This window comes from Onychostoma macrolepis, chromosome 06, assembly GCF_012432095.1.
Source record: "Onychostoma macrolepis isolate SWU-2019 chromosome 06, ASM1243209v1, whole genome shotgun sequence".
In the NCBI taxonomy this organism is placed as follows: domain Eukaryota; kingdom Metazoa; phylum Chordata; class Actinopteri; order Cypriniformes; family Cyprinidae; genus Onychostoma; species Onychostoma macrolepis.
Window position 1 is genome coordinate 852,807 of NC_081160.1, and position 16,920 is coordinate 869,726.

The 16,920-nt window shown below is 37.1% G+C and overlaps 1 protein-coding gene across 4 annotated transcripts in view; it reads left to right on the forward strand.

Annotated features, from left to right (window-relative positions):
* LOC131542155 (voltage-dependent T-type calcium channel subunit alpha-1I-like) overlaps window positions 1-16,920 on the forward strand; it is a 145,712-nt gene that overhangs the window by 59,527 nt on the left and 69,265 nt on the right. The window contains exons 6-8 of one of the 4 annotated variants that reach the window (XM_058778542.1): window positions 2,855-3,014; window positions 11,720-12,062; window positions 12,219-12,311. In XM_058778542.1, the coding sequence (XP_058634525.1) occupies window positions 2,855-3,014; window positions 11,720-12,062; window positions 12,219-12,311 (596 nt within the window). Of the gene's footprint in view, window positions 1-2,854; window positions 3,015-3,993; window positions 4,185-11,462; window positions 12,063-12,218; window positions 12,312-16,920 lie in introns of those variants that run through there. The other 3 variants (XM_058778540.1, XM_058778541.1, XM_058778539.1) reach the window with 3 other exon arrangements.

A 16,920-nucleotide genomic window follows, 5' to 3' on the forward strand; every position in this document is an offset into this window, starting at 1 on the left:
CTGACCTTCCAATACCGCATGACGTTCGAAGCTTCAAACGTCATCAATCACTTGGTATTGACATTTCGATACAAGCATCGGTACGGTTTTGTGTGATACAATAGTGCTTTGAAAACTGCGTCAGAGCATCGGATCAACCGTCCCATCACTAGCAGGAGCCGAGCAGAATCGGCAGTGCTGTAGGCTGATCGTTTTGGATTAAAGCTACAGTGCATTGTTCATGTTCAAAATAGACACAAGTAAACATATATATATTTCCGTCTGGGCACCAGTAATGCTTTGTAAAAGAAAAAAAAAATCTTAATAAATAATATACATAAAAAATATATAGCTATAGAAAAATATATTGAGTCCTTAGAGCCAAAGGCCAGTGGCTTCTGAAAATTTTTATATTTAAAAATAAATAAATCATCAGTTGAGCCCAATTAGATATGAATATTAAAGGATAAGATCAGATGTTTTGTCAAGCTATTATTATTTTTTACATTTAGATATGTAAGGCAGAAGGCCATGTGACAAAAAAGATAGGCCTATATGGGGCCTATATAGTACGTAGTCTTAACGTACTAATTAATAATGCTAAATAGTGGATGGGAAAAAATGTCCTGTCACAAACCTGGTTCGAACGGTCAGAATCATTTACGATAGGTAAAAATAACTATATTTGCATCATTGTTGTTTTCTGCAGTGTTTTAGCAAAAATATCGATCTGTTTTGCTGCTCACTGTGTTTCTGCTTCTATTTTTAAAATAATTGCGTCATTTACAGCTCTTAATGGCGCTTTAGCGTCTTTATAGAGAAACAACGCACACGGGAAGGGCTTGAATGAAGCGCTTTGGCTCTAGAAATAAATGTTGGAGGATTAACACCGAAAGATCATTACAATAAACAAGCCTGAGCGCTTGTGGTGTGATTTGAAGCGCTGTTCGCTTTATTTAGAAATGGTAAAATGGTGCTGCTGTTGCCATTATGTCTCGAGGTCTGGTTGGAACCAAGCCAAGGTCCAGAGTCGGACTCAATTTGCCTGCCCTAAAGAATCATATCAACTTGTGGAAAATGGGCATCCGATGACTCCTTTAATCAAACTCACTTCATTTTGATCTGTTTCTCAGAAAACAAGACTTCTAATCTAGTCATTTTGCTTCTTAAATAGGCTAAATGTTTCTTGATTTAAGAATCTTTAGAAATGTGCACTGGAAAACAAGACAAACATACCTATGAAGAACATCACTTGTTTCCCACTGTGATCAGTAGGTGCAGCAAATATATTTCCATATTTTGTCAAATTAATTAAAAAGTAATAGAGATCTGTTGGAAGGTGAAGTGTTTCTAATACATTTACATTTAGACCACATTGTGTCCCATTTAATTTATTCCTTACATTTTCTTTAATCTGTCTTAAAGTCTTAAATTTACCTTTGTAACACCTGCAGAAACCCTGTTTTATATACAACTCGTTCTGAATACTGTAACCTAACCATAACAGACAGCATTTAGCATTTTTACTAGTGCTGTCAAACAATTAATTGTGATTAATCACATCCAAAATAAAGTTTTGTTTACAGAATATATGTGTGTGTACTGTGTATATTTATTATGCATATATAAATACACACACATGCATGTATATATTTTGAAAATATTTACGTGTATATATTTATATTCATATAATTTATATTATATATAAATATATTTAATATATAAACATAAAATTTTTCTTAAATATATACATGCATGTGTGTGTATTTATATATGCATAATAAATATACACAGTACACACACATATATTCTGTAAACAAAAACTTTTATTTTGGATTAATCGTTTGACAGCACTAATTTTTACAATAAAAAAATAAAAAATAAAATAAATACATTTTGTGCTTTTTGCCAATGAGAATGTCGATTAAAGCTGTTTTTTGGGAGGTTTTATCAGGTTTATCTCACTTCTGGGAACAAATTATTTTCCAAAATATGGTTAAGTTTTATTTTTGTGTTTTCACTCTGTTAATCATTCACAGCACATCCAAAACACATTTCAGCTCAGCTGATGAGTATTGATTGTGTTGAAGCTTTGAACACACTACTACTGAGTCTTTCAGAGCCATTATGAACCGACACAAATGAATCAAGTCATTTATAAACACAAACAGAGATTCACACACTCTCTGTGCATTCACACACTTATATGCAAGTACTGTAAAACAAGTTGTGAATGTTTCAGTTGGCCTTTCTGGAACATAGCGAGGTGTTTCTCCATCAGATGAAGCGTATCAGATCATTCCAGACCAACTCTCAGTCTGTCAGAGGTTGTGATTTTACAGTGAAGTGTCTCAAACTGAAGTTTCTTCAGTTGGTTGGAGTGAGTGTGAGTGTGTCAGATGTGACTTGCTCGTTATTTAGACACTTTTTACTTCACCTGCGCTCTGGAAACACAGCGTTTGACGACTAGACCTCCAACCTACAGAAAAACATCTGAGTAAATGTGGAGCAGTTAGTGAGGAGATCAGAGGAGGAACGTCAGTCAGAAACGCCTCAGAGATTCTTACATCGTTCACATGTCAGGAAGTTCTGCTCCTGGAAAGTTCGTCCCCAAAAGCAGCTCATCTGCTCTTTGTTTGCATGTGAAGTCGTAACTCAAGGAACGAAGCTGAAGAATTTATGGCTTATTGCAGTTTTTGTGATGGAAATGAAGCTAAAATAGAGACAAATTCCCCTCTGATCCAGCACTGATGGCTTGATTTGGTCAGATGGTCAGAGATCTTTCAGGCTGATTGTCTTGTGAAGGGCAGATGTGTGTGTTTTGTGTTTATTGTGCTGTATATCTGAGTGTTATGTCATGTTCTGTGTGTGTCAGGCATGAGGATCCTGGTGAATCTGCTGCTGGACACGTTGCCGATGTTGGGGAACGTGCTGCTGCTGTGCTTCTTCGTCTTCTTCATCTTTGGCATCATCGGTGTGCAGCTCTGGGCTGGACTTCTGCGCAACCGCTGCTATCCGGAGGAGAACTTCACACTGTGAGTCCCGGCTCGTCTTTATTCTGATTTACTCTTTGTTCTGTGTCAGATTTGCTTTTTCATTTTTTTTTTTTCAGATTTGTTGTAGTCAGGTTTTAGTTGACTAAAAATCTGGGAGTTTTAGTCTATTAAAACACATTTTAGTCAGGCTGCATGGTTAAACTGATAATCACAATTATTCTACTCATAATTACAGTGGTGGCCAAAATTATTAGAACACCTGGCAGATCTGAAAAGATTGACCTTTTTTGCATCCAAAACATGATTTAATTTCATAATGTTCATGAAACATGCTCTGAGCACAGCCAATATCAGATGAAGCGAGTCGTACTGTTTTTATCCATTTTGAACTTTAATATTTGATATGTCCACCTTTTTCAGCAATTAAAGCAGCACATCTCTCTGGTATAGTGTCTGTATATTTCCTGAAAACTTCAACATTAATGTTATCCCATGCCTTCTGCAACTCAAGCCAAAATACAATAGATCTGTCCAGTTTATTTTCTAACTCGCCTCACATTTGCTGGATGGGGCTGAGGGCCGTACTTTGAGGGGCCAGTCCATCATTTTTAGCTCCGGCAATAGTTTGTTTTATGGATATCATAATGGCCAATTAAAAAACCAAAACAAAAAAACACTGAAACCTCTTAAATATGTCAATTGTTCTAATAATTTTGGCCACCAACATTCATTCATTTCAAAAGCTTCCTAATATTAATTCCAAGAATTACAAACTTATTCATGTCTTTATCTATTAAAACAGCAACAGGCTTTGTTTTGCATGTGGCATGGATGCGCGTAAGTACATTTATTTAGCCTCAATCAGAAACTGTACAATCAAGATTATTATTATTTTTTTTTGCATAAACTACAGCTTGCATGTTTGTTAATGTGTTCAGCTCATCAGCACTTTACAGAGAAATTTTGGAGAATGTTTTATTTTATCTTGTCTTTTTTTTTAATCAATGATATTGCATGTTGATATAGTCACAGTTAGTGTTTAATGATATCAGTGTCATCACATCTCATCTTTGTCATAGAACAAAAAGTCATCAACAAATATTTTTCATCATAATTGTCAATAAGGAAGCACAATCAGTAGCTTCTCCAGTGCTGGTTTTCATCCTGCTGCTCGTGGTCTGGATCTTTCCTCCTGGTTTCTGATGGATGGTGAGTTTCTGCTGTATATGATTACTCTCTGATCTCCAGGAGTGAACTGCCGTCTCTGAAGGCTCTTCTGGGGTTTGAACCTCCAGTGCTGATAGTCGTGCTGATCTTTCTGGTCTTCAGAAGTGTAAACTCAGAGCATTTATTGAGCCTCAAGCGGTTTGGAGACATTTGAGAAGCTGTCGTGATGTTCCTTCATTAGAGCACACTACAGATCCCAGCATCCAGTGTTACAGAGCTGCTTCAGAGAAACTGATCATTATTAATGATTGAGGAACAATAGCAGAGTCTGTCATCTGTTTGTGTCTCAAAAAAAAGTGATTTGGAAGCAATTACTCATTGTCAATGTGTTAAAAATAAATGGGAAAAAAAAGCAAAATAGGGTTTCATGGCTTGTAAGAAATACTTTTGGCTGGTGAGTCCTCTCGATTCACTTATACAATGGAAAAAAAAATATTGTAATGTAACGGAAGTAGCGACTGATTTTTACTTTGCTATTATTATGTACTGTACATCCAAATGCAACAGATTATTAAAAAAAAAAAAAAAAAAAAAAGCTATGATATTTTTATTAAAATTGAGGTCAAAACTATTTTTTACAAAAATGAAATGCATACACAAATCAATCAAAATTTATTTATAAAGAACAATTTAAAAAACAAAACAAAACAGTTTTGACTGCAATACACTAAAGAGGAGAAAAATCACTGATAGGTGACAAATCCTTATACTCTAAGGACAGTTATAAGCCCTTGAAAAAAGGTACGTTTTCAACTTAGATTTAAATTCAGATTCTAAAGAAACTAATCGGAGGGAGACTGGAAGGCTATTCCATCATTTTGGCCCAGCAATTGAAAAGGCACAGTCACCCCTCAACTTCAGTCTAGATCTAGGGACCATCAACACTCTTTTCTCCGAAGACCTCAGAGGTCTAGCAGATGTATTTGGGTTTAAAAGATCACTGAGATATTCAGGAGCCGTTCCACTTAGAGCTTTAAAAACAAACAGTAAAATTTTAAACTTGATTCTGTAACAGACCGGCAACCAATGCAAGGAGCGTAATACGGGGGAGATATGATCAAATCTGCGAGTGCCAGTCAAAAGTCTGGCAGCCGCATTTTGAACCATCTGGAGTCTATTTATGTTTGATTGACTTATTCCCATATAAAGGGAATTACAATAATCAAGCAGTGATGACACAAAAGCATGGATCACTCTCTCTAACTCTTGAAACGACAAAAAACTCTTGGCTTTTGATAGCAATCTTAATTGCAAGAAACTGGATTTGACTACAGAATTGATCTGTTTATCGAACTTGAGTGCAGAATCAAATTTTGCAGATTTCTCACAGACAGTTTTTTGCAGGAATCCAGATCTCCCAAATCACCCTGCCGACAATGGCCTCTGTTTTGGCCTCATTTAGATGTCAAAATTTGAAGAGAACCAAGACTTAATATCAGACAAACAAGTATTCAGTGATCCAAAGCCTCTGTGATCATTTTTCCTCAAGGGCAGATAGATTTGGGTGTCATCAGCATAAAAATGAAATGACACCCTGTGCTTGGTAAGAATGGGCCCCAGAGGAAGGATATATAATGAGAACAGAACAGGGGCCAAAATGGAGCCCTGAGGAACTCCAAAATGCAAGATGGAGCTAGATGAGGAAAAACAGCCTTTTCTAAAGCTTTTGAAAGAAAAGATACATTTGAAATGGGTCTATAATTTGATAGGACAGTAGGGTCAAGATTTGATTTTTTAAGCAGGAGTTTAACAATTGCATGCTTTTAAGTATTTCGGGACAGTCGCTGTAAGAAGAGACTTGTTTATTAATACTTGGCCCAACAACATTGAAAACCTGGAGCAAGAACCGTGTGGGAATGATGTCTTGCAGACATGTAGTAGGTTTTAACTGCTTAATAATATCTTGAAAGGAGTTTAAATAAATTGTCTGAAATTCATTTAATGTAGAAGTACAAAGAGAGGGGACAAACCAGTCACGATCTGAAGGTATGATATGCTGTCTTATATCAACTATTTTATCTGTAAAAAAATTAAGAAAACAATCCCATACTGCAGGCGATGCATTTAAACAGACATTACTAGTCGGATTTACAACAGGATCCAAAATAGTAAAAAGGGTTTGAGGTTTGAGGTTTGTGACAGTTCTTAGCTATAATATCTGAAAAAGGTCACACTTTATATTAGTTGGCCTTAACTACTATGTACTTACATCAAAAAATAAGTACAATGTACTTATTGTGTTCATATTGTATTGCAAAACACTATTGCTGCTATTGAGGTGTGATACGGGTAGGTTAGGGGCAGGTTTGGTGGTCTTGGGTAGGTTTAAGAGTGGGTTAAGGTGTAAGGGATGGGTCAACAGTGTAATTATAAATGTAATTACAGAAATTAATTACAGAAGTAATTACATATAGGTATTTAAAAAAAAAAAAGTACAATGTAAAAACATGTATGTACACAATAAGTGCATTGTACCAAATGATTAATTTAAATGTAAGTACATAGTAGTTAAGGCCACCTAATATAAAGTGGGACCCTGAAAAATATTTACATTTAGCAGCTTGAACAGATTTTTGATACCTGATTAATGACTCTCATAGTATTTCAAAAGATACTTTTTCCACTTCCGTTCAGCTCTACGACATGCACGTCTAAGTTCTTGAGTGGTGCTATTTAATCAGGGTTCATATTTTAATTTTTGTCGTTTTTCTCTCAATGGAGCCACAGAATTTAAAATGTCATTACAGATTGAGTTTAACAGCATGAGATGTTCATCTACATTTAAGATGTTTAAGGGGGAATCAAGATTATACATAAGACAAGCCTCCTCAAAAAGCACAGAAAAGTCATCACTAGATGAGCTGAAAAAACGAGTCTGCTGTGGTAACCTCTTAGTCTTTGAAACCTCATTTGGAAGCAAGCAAGTAAATATAACAGGCATATGATCAGAAAAACTTAGCTCAAGGACTTCAAGTTCACGGCTTGAAATACCATGCAGCAATACAAGATCTAAAGCATGCCCTTGTTTGTGAGTTGCACCATTTACCGCTTGAGTAAAATCAAAAGAGTCAACCAAACTAATAAAATCCTTGGCCAGGGGGTTTGACTCACAGCAAACATGAATATTGCAATCCCCCACGATCAAAAGTCTATCACATTTAAGAACAACGTGACCTAGGAAGTTTGAAAATTCTTTTAAAAAGTCTTTATTTGGTTTTGGAGGACGATAAACCACAGCGATCGTTAGTTGATGTTCATTTAACTGAAATAGATACTTCAAAACTGGAAAAGATTCAGTCTTGCGAGCTCTACAACTAAAGCTACTTTTGAACTTGTTATATGCAAGTCCACGGCGTCTTGGACGGTTCAAAAAAGAACAATTTGTGGGCACAAGTTCAGAGAAAGATCTTGAATAATTTGCAATAAGATCAATAACATGCATTTAGTAAATTGATAAGCTTGTCTGTTTTCTAAATGCATGTTATTGGTTTTATTGTGAACGATTCATGTGCGCAACTGTAAATGAAAGCTTTATTATCATATCATTCTGATAAATGCAGCTATTAAGCATGAAGATATTAAGATATTATAAACATCAACATCATGATTTTCTGTAAAGCTGCTTTGAAACGGTGTGTGTTGAGAAAAACGCCATGAAAATAAATTTGACTTGACTTTAATGATTCTAAAAATGGTAAAATATGCTTTTATATTTCTTTCTGTTGATTCCGGGGTGAAATGTGAGATTCCTGCTCTCTCTCTGTGGTTCCTCTAATGTTCCTCTGTGTGATGAGTGATGGCACGCAGCAGGGGCTGCTGGGAGAATTATGGCTCTGACCTTGTTATGTCACGTATGTGGCGGCTGTGATAATGGACGGTGTGTGTTTCAGTGCTCAGGAAAGCAGCGTTCACACAGTCTCCAGAATAAACACTTCAGTGTTACTGTGAGGTCAGTCACACCTGTAGTTCACGACACACAGGACCTGATGAAGACTGATGAAGACATCTGCTGGATGAGAAGAACAGCAATCTTGGATGAACAGCTCCTTTGCAGAGCTTCAGAGTCGGCATAAAATGGAAATTCACCCATTTATTTTCTGAATACATGTTATAGATCTTATAGTGTAGGATCCATCGGTGCATATCTTTCATTGTTTGGTGACACTTTACAAAAAGGATCCATTTATTAACATCAGTTATGTTTATTAATATTAGTACTCTACCAATGCAGAAGAAAAGATCTGTCGATACTGCCATTTCATTGCAACTTTAAAGGAATAGTTGACCCCAAAAAGCATTGCATCAGTGTCTCAGCAATGGATGCCCTGCAGTGAATGGGTGCCGTCAGAATCAGAGTCCAATCAGCTGATAAAAACATTACAGTAATCCACACCACTCCAGTCCATCAGTTAACATCCGGAGAAGACAAAAGCTGCGTGTTTGTGAATTTTTTTTTTAAATTCAGCTCTTCAGCTCTATTACGAGACTTGTTTGAGACGTCTTGGACAAGAACGTACTACATCTTAGCAGTGTTGTGTTCCCACGTTCCCTCCGGTCTCCTGCAGATCTCTAATCTCCTGTCTTACTTCTGCTCTATTTTTACACATCTCTGTCCCATTGCTCTTTAGCAGAGCCCACTGAACCCAGCTCACTGGAGAACAGCAGCTCAGAGCAGCTTTAATAATGACTGACTGTCCTCAGCGATGCTGAAGCTCTGAAACCAGCTGGATTCCAGCAGAGATCACAAACAGAACCTGAACCCCCAATGCTTAGGAGAAAATCTCTGATAAACACATTACTGTTCAAAAGTTTGTTTAGTAGGATTTTTAAATGTTTTTGAAAGAAATCTCTTTCAGGGCTGCATTTATTTGATCAAAGACACACCAAAAACAGTGAAATATTATTGCAATTTTAAAAAAAAATGTAAAAGCTGATATCATTCTAATATGCTGATTTGCTGCTCAAGAAACATTTCTGATTATTATCAATGTTGAAAACAGTTGTGCTGGAAACTGTATGAATATTTTTGTGGAAAATGTGATACATTTTATTTTTCAGGATTCACAGGTGAATAAAAAGTTCAAAAGAACAGCAGTTATTTGAAATAGAAATATTTTGTAACATTATAAACATCTTTACTGTCACTTTTGATCAATTTGATCTATCCTCGATGAATAAGAGTAATTTCTAACATTTTGATTAGTAGGATATATATAAAGAATCAGGTTCACTGAGGAATGTATTTTAGTGGAATTAATGTTCATTTGAACCTGGATTTTGACACTAAAAACAAAGAAACGTTATGATGTAAAATGATTTTATCTGTAGGTCAGCAGTAAATAACTGATGTTCACCATCATTTTGAAGCTCCTTTCATTCATTTACATTTATTCATTTAGCAGATGCTTTTATCCAAAGTGACTCTCTATTATTCTCTCTGTTATTCTGATAATATCATTTGTAATGAATAATTCAGTATTAAATTAGAAAATAATGCAAAATAGCTTTTGTAACATTATAAATGTTTTTTACTGTCAAGTTTAGTCAATTTAATGTACCCTTGCTATATAAAAATACTAACTTCTCAAAAAAAAAATCTTACTGATCCAAAGTATTGCATGGCAGTGAATATAAATCTGTATTCTGTCAGAAGTGCAGTGGGTTTATGAAGTGGTGATCTGTTGTTTTGGAGTGTGTTGGTTGTTACAGGTTGTTACAGCTGATGTTACAGATCTCTATTGTCATCAGTTCCTCAGTGTCAGGTTATTCAGTGGCTCCGAGCGCCACACCACTGATAGATGAATCAGCACCCAGCTTCTCTTTGATGATGTTTGTCCTCTGTAATCTTCTGAAATATCATTTCATTTGCTCTCGGTGTTTGATCTGTGCGTTTGCACTGATGTGCTCTTTAGTTTATTAAAAGCGTCTGAATGTCGCCTTTATTATCATAGAGAGGAGCACCAACAAACCTTTGACCCTCTGAGCTGTGTTAAATTGTCTGTGTGTGTTTCTGCGCTTCTGGATGTTGGTCTTTATATGTCAGCGACATACTCTAAATCAGTGTAAACACATACTGTATGTGATGAAGGCTGCGGCTCTGTTCCAAAACCTAGTGAGCAGCCTATGTACGGAGCAGCTTCATTCTCTTAAATCGAAGGATGTTCCAGAAATTACTGCAGTTTGGCCGTGGAGAAGACAATCCCAAAATGCACTGCAGTGAGCTTGAGAAAAATTCAAAATGCAAATGTATTATTTTACACAATATTTGTGTGTGCTGTTTTTATACTTTCATGTTGTTAAATTAGCAGCTTGGAGTTGCTCCCTAGGTAGAGTTTTCGCAAATCAGTTATTTTTTATGGGTCCATGTGAGTTGAAATGCTGCAAAAAATTATATTCTTCCTCAGTGTTTTTGTCTTGTTTTCAAGTACAAATATTGAAACATTCTTAAATCAAGATACAAGCAAAATGACATAAGATATTAAGTCATGATTTCTGAAAAATCTATAAAAATGGAAGTTGGTTTAAAAAAAAAAAAACCTTAAAAAATCTGGCAATATGGTCAGAAAAATGATGACATATTGAGAGAATTTATTTTTCTTTTTAAGCATAAACACTTCAGTTTGATACATTTTTTAGAAAGAATATGGAATATCTTATATTTTGCTTTTTAAGTAAATGTATCCCCAGGTAAAAAAATTAGGTTATTAAACTATTACACAAACATTGTTTTGAAATATTTCTAAAGCATTGAAATCTCCAAAATTATAAATAAATAAAGGTAAAAAAAAAAAATCTACAAAATTTTATTTGTTTATATTCTGTTACGTAATGTAAAAATGTCCAGTTTTCTTGTCTGGAATGTTATTTATAGTTTTTTTTTTCAGCTGCTTACACACATTTTCAAAACCTTGCCTCTTTTTTTTACAAACTTTACACAAAAATCCAAGAATTGCACACACAAAATGCAAAATGCCTCACATCTCTTGCAAAATGAAGCACTGCATTCAAAAGATCACAAACACACCTCAAAAGCAAACATTTGCAAACACCTTTACCATAATATTAATTCCTGTTAGATTTTTGTGTTACATAGAGAATTGTGTGTTGTGTTTTGCAAAAAGTGTTTTATGAAAACTGAGTCAAAGTCCGAGAATCAGTGTATGGTTTTGCAGATTTGGTGTGTGCTTCTGCTGTTTGAGTGTCAGCTTTCAGAAATTGTGTGACAAGTAAAGATTTTGTTTAAGCTGTTGAAAAAAAAAAAACTGTAAAGGTTACAAAAACATTTCTTTAAACATTCAAGTACAAATAACACATTCTGAGAATGTTGTTCTAAGAACGATTTTATCTCAGCTTTATGAGAACGTATATCAAATATGCATAATGTTGTAAGAACGTGCCATAAACATTGCTTTAAAAATGTTTTGTCCTAACATTTATTTAACTTTGAAAAAAAGTTGTGAGTACATTCCCTGTTTTTGGATACAAATCTATTTCCTCTTTCTTCCTCTTTCTCTCAGCTCAACAGGTGTAGCACTCCCTGCTCCATACTACTCTCCCAATGAGGAGGACGAGAGGCCCTTCATCTGCTCTCTGCCGCAGGATAACGGCATCATGTCGTGCAGTGACGTGCCGGCGCGGCGTGTGGCGGGACATCAGTGCTGTCTGGACGTGGATGATCTCCTGCACCATCAGGCGCTGGGCCTTGTGACCGAGCCCTTCCTCAATGCCAGCGCCATCGTCCCCGGGCTCTGTGTCAACTGGAACCGATACTATACCCGCTGCCACACCGGACACAGAAACCCACACAAAGGAGCCATCAACTTTGACAACATCGGATATGCCTGGATTGTTATATTTCAGGTATCTGCTGGAGACTCATTTCTACCATAAAACTTTTAAAAACAGTCATCCAGCTGATTGATGTTCTTTGTGTTTAATGTGAACTTATTGGAAGCAAACTTCATTTCCAAAGAACTGTTTGAAGTGTTTATTTTCTGCAAATGATGGTGTGTTTAGGTTATTACTCTGGAGGGCTGGGTGGAAATCATGTATTACGTCATGGATGCTCACTCATTCTACAACTTCATCTACTTTATTCTGCTGATTATAGTAAGTACACAAACGCAGACAAACTCACTCAGATTTCTGAGTCTGTTCTAAAAGAGCAATATAGAGTGTTTTATCTGACATGCTGATGATTCATTTTGATATCGCCGTTGGTGCTTCAGGCTTATTTGATGTTCTTTTACTTGTTTATGGATGCATTTATCCTCAATAGATACATGTGGTCCTATGAAACTTAGCATGTAGTATTCATTCAGCTTAATGTGGGTATCCCATAATCCTGCAGATGATTCTACCTGTTCTTTGTGTTTGCAGTGAGACAGCTGTTTGCAACGAGATGGGTTTGTGTTTGCTGTGAAATGAGTGAGATGAGTGAGTGTTTGCAGTGGGATGTGTTTGCAGTGATATGAGTGAGTGTTTGCAGTGATATGAGTGAGTGTTTGCAGTGATATGAGTAAGTGTTTGCAGTGATATGAGTGAGTGTTTGCAGTGATATGAGTGAGTGTTTGCAGTGATATGAGTGAGTGTTTGCAGTGAGATGAGTGAGTGTTTGCAGTGATATGAGTGAGTGTTTGCAGTGAGATGTGTTTGCAGTGAGATGAGCAGGTGTTTGCAGTGAGATGTGTTTGCAGTGAGATAAGCGAGTGTTTGCAGTGAGATGTGTTTGCAGTGAGATAAGCGAGTGTTTGCAGTGAGATGAGTGAGTGTTTGCAGTGGGATGTGTTTGCAGTGATATGAGTGAGTGTTTGCAGTGATATGAGTGAGTGTTTGCAGTGATATGAGTGAGTGTTTGCAGTGATATGAGTGAGTGTTTGCAGTGAGATGAGCAGGTGTTTGCAGTGAGATGTGTTTGTAGTGAGATAAGCGAGATATGAGTGAGTGTTTGCAGTGATATGAGTGAGTGTTTGCAGTGATATGAGTGAGTGTTTGCAGTGATATGAGTGAGTGTTTGCAGTGAGATGAGCAGGTGTTTGCAGTGAGATGTGTTTGTAGTGAGATAAGCGAGTGTTTGCAGTGAGATGTGTTTGCAGTGATATGAGTGAGTGTTTGCAGTGAGATGTGTTTGCAGTGATATGAGTTTGCAGTGATATGAGTAAGTGTTTGCAGTGAGATGTGTTTGCAGTGATATGAGTAAGTGTTTGCAGTGAGATGTGTTTGCAGTGATATGAGTAAGTGTTTGCAGTGAGATGAGCGAGTGTTTGCAGTGATATGAGTGAGTGTTTGCAGTGATATGAGCGAGTGTTTGCAGTGAGATGAGCAAGTGTTTGCAGTGATATGAGTGAGTGTTTGCAGTGATATGAGTAAGTGTTTGCAGCGATATGAGTGAGTGTTTGCAGTGAGATGTGTTTGCAGTGATATGAGTGAGTGTTTGCAGTGATATGAGTGAGTGTTTGCAGTGAGATGAGCGAGTGTTTGCAGTGAGATGAGCAAGTGTTTGCAGTGATATGAGTAAGTGTTTGCAGTGAGATGTGTTTGCAGTGATATGAGTAAGTGTTTGCAGTGAGATGAGCGAGTGTTTGCAGTGATATGAGTGAGTGTTTGCAGTGAGATGAGCAGTGTTTGCAGTGAGATGAGCAAGTGTTTGCAGTGATATGAGTAAGTGTTTGCAGTGAGATGTGTTTGCAGTGATATGAGTAAGTGTTTGCAGTGAGATGAGCGAGTGTTTGCAGTGATATGAGTGAGTGTTTGCAGTGATGAGTGAGTGTTTGCAGTGAGATGAGCAAGTGTTTGCAGTGATATGAGTAAGTGTTTGCAGTGAGATGTGTTTGCAGTGATATGAGTAAGTGTTTGCAGTGAGATGAGCGAGTGTTTGCAGTGATATGAGTGAGTGTTTGCAGTGAGATGAGCGAGTGTTTGCAGTGAGATGAGCAAGTGTTTGCAGTGATATGAGTGAGTGTTTGCAGTGATATGAGTAAGTGTTTGCAGTGATATGAGTGTTTGCAGTGAGATGTGTTTGCAGTGAGATGAGCAGTGTTTGCAGTGATATGAGTGAGTGTTTGCAGTGAGATGAGCGAGTGTTTGCAGTGAGATGAGCAAGTGTTTGCAGTGATATGAGTGAGTGTTTGCAGTGAGATGAGTAAGTGTTTGCAGCGATATGAGTGAGTGTTTGCAGTGAGATGTGTTTGCAGTGATATGAGTGAGTGTTTGCAGTGATATGAGTGAGTGTTTGCAGTGAGATGAGCAGGTGTTTGCAGTGAGATGTGTTTGCAGTGATATGAGTGAGTGTTTGCAGTGATATGAGTGAGTGTTTGCAGTGAGATGAGCAGGTGTTTGCAGTGAGATGTGTTTGCAGTGATATGAGTGAGTGTTTGCAGATAGATAATAATCACATATCCAACGACACCACGTTTCATTCTTCATTAATTATCACACCAAGAAACAGCTATGATAGTTTAGTCGACACCAATGGAAAACAAGTGTTAAAACTTTGTAAAGGTTTAGGACTATACATAATTAATGGCAGAACCAGAGGAGATAGTTTAGGTACATTCACCTATTGCTCCAGATTAGGAGCCAGTGTAGTCAATTACTCAGTAACAGATATTAATCCAAACTTTATTTATGCCTTTACAGTTAGACCTCAACTTCCCATTTCTGACCACTGCCAAACAGTCCTTTACCTGAAACAGTCATGTGACCGGGTCAGTACTCCTCCCCTCAAACATGAAAAACTGTTCCCTTTAAAACCAGAACTCAGTTGGAACCAATCTAATGCTGAGAAATTAAAAGAAAACATGAGCAGCTCTGTTATACTAAAAATGCTGTGCGACTTTGTCCACAGATTTCCCTCCAGATACTAATGGAATAAACTCAGCAACATCCAGTCTTAATGATATATTTCAAACTTTGGCCACTATATCTAACAATAAACAACCAAACAAACATAAAACAAACAAACAAAAAATAAAAAAGAATATGTGGTTTGATAATGAATGCAATTGTCTCAGAAAAGAGCTTGACGACATGCAAACAAAAAGCATAAAGAACCGGCCAATCAGATGCTACGGCTCGCCTACTGCAACTGCTTGAAAAATTATAAAAAGCTCATTTGCAACAAAAGAGATCAATATTATGAAGTTAAAATTGATGAAATCGATGAATCAATAGACCAAAACAATTTCTGGAATCTCTTTAAAAAATTTGAAAACCCCAAATCAAACACATTATTCCAGTGCGGCACAATCTGGAGGTCTTACTTTAAAACTCTTTACCAAAACCTTGAACCAGACCTCAACCATCCCCAAATAAAAACAAAGAGAAAACCAGAAGATTAAAAGACAACAATAAAAAATTACCAAAACCCATTGGACATGATTATAACAACATCAGAAATAACAGAGCACATTAAAAATCTCAAATTAAAGAAGGCATGTGTACAAGACAACATCAGTAATGAAATGCTCAAACTCAGCAGCCCTTACATCATTCAAGCTCTGGCAAAATTATTCAATCTGATCTTATCCTCTGGTGACTTCCCTGAGACCTGGTCTGAAGGACTGATCACTCCTAGATATAAAAAAGGAGATACATTCGATCCCAGTAATTACCGTGGTATTTGTGTGGGCAGTAACCTAGCAAAGCTTTTCTGCAAAATAATAAACAACCGCATAGTGACATTCCTCACAAGACGCAGCATCCTAAATAAATCACAAATTGGCTTTTTACCAAAACAACGTACATCCGACCACATCTATTCTCTCCACACTCTAATTAACAAAAATCTAAAGGGCAAACAAAGAAAAATATTTACATGTTTTGTTGATATTAAAAAAGCTTTCGACTCTATTTGGCATGATGGTTTACTATACAAATTATTACAAATTGGCATTGGGGGAAAAACATTTGATGTTATACAATCCATGTATAAAAACAGTAAATGTGCGGTCAAAATTGGGAATCTCAGAAGTGCGTTCTTCCAGCAGAGTCGTGGAGTGAGGCAGGGATGCAGTCTGACCCCAACCCTGTTTAACATCTACATCAACGAGCTGCAGAAGCTCTGGACCGCTCCGGCAGCGTCCCGGGCCTCGCTCTGCACGACTCTGAAGTCAAATGACCTGGTTCTGCTGTCCCCCACAGCCAAGGGTCTCCAGCACAGCCTGGCCCTGCTGGAATAGTATTGTGAGGAATGGGCTCGGTCAACCTGGACAAAACCAGAGTCATGGTGTTCCAGAAGAAGGCCAGGTCTCAGGGAAGAAGATACCAGTTCAGTCCTCGAGCACAGCACCAGCTACACTTACCTGGGCATCGAGATCTCTGCATCAGGGGGCTTCAGTCTGGCTGTGAAGGCCCTGAATGAGAGGCCCGGAGGGCATTTTATGCCATCAAATCACGGTTTGGCCAATTAAAATGACCAATTAAAACATGGATTAAATTACATCACACAATCATTAAACAAATTCTACTGTACGGTAGTGAAATTTGGGGACCGATAATACATTTTAAAAATTGGGATGAAACTTCAATTGAAAAACTACAACTAGAAATTATCAAAAACATTTGAATGTCCAATGATGCCTGCAGAGCTGAATTAGCAGAATCTCAGCAGAATCTCATCCTCTAAACACGCTCGCTCTTCAGCTAGTCCATAAAACCCAGCTCCTCACTGACTGCAGCTTCAACCCCAAAGCCATTATTAAAGAAATTGACAAAAATC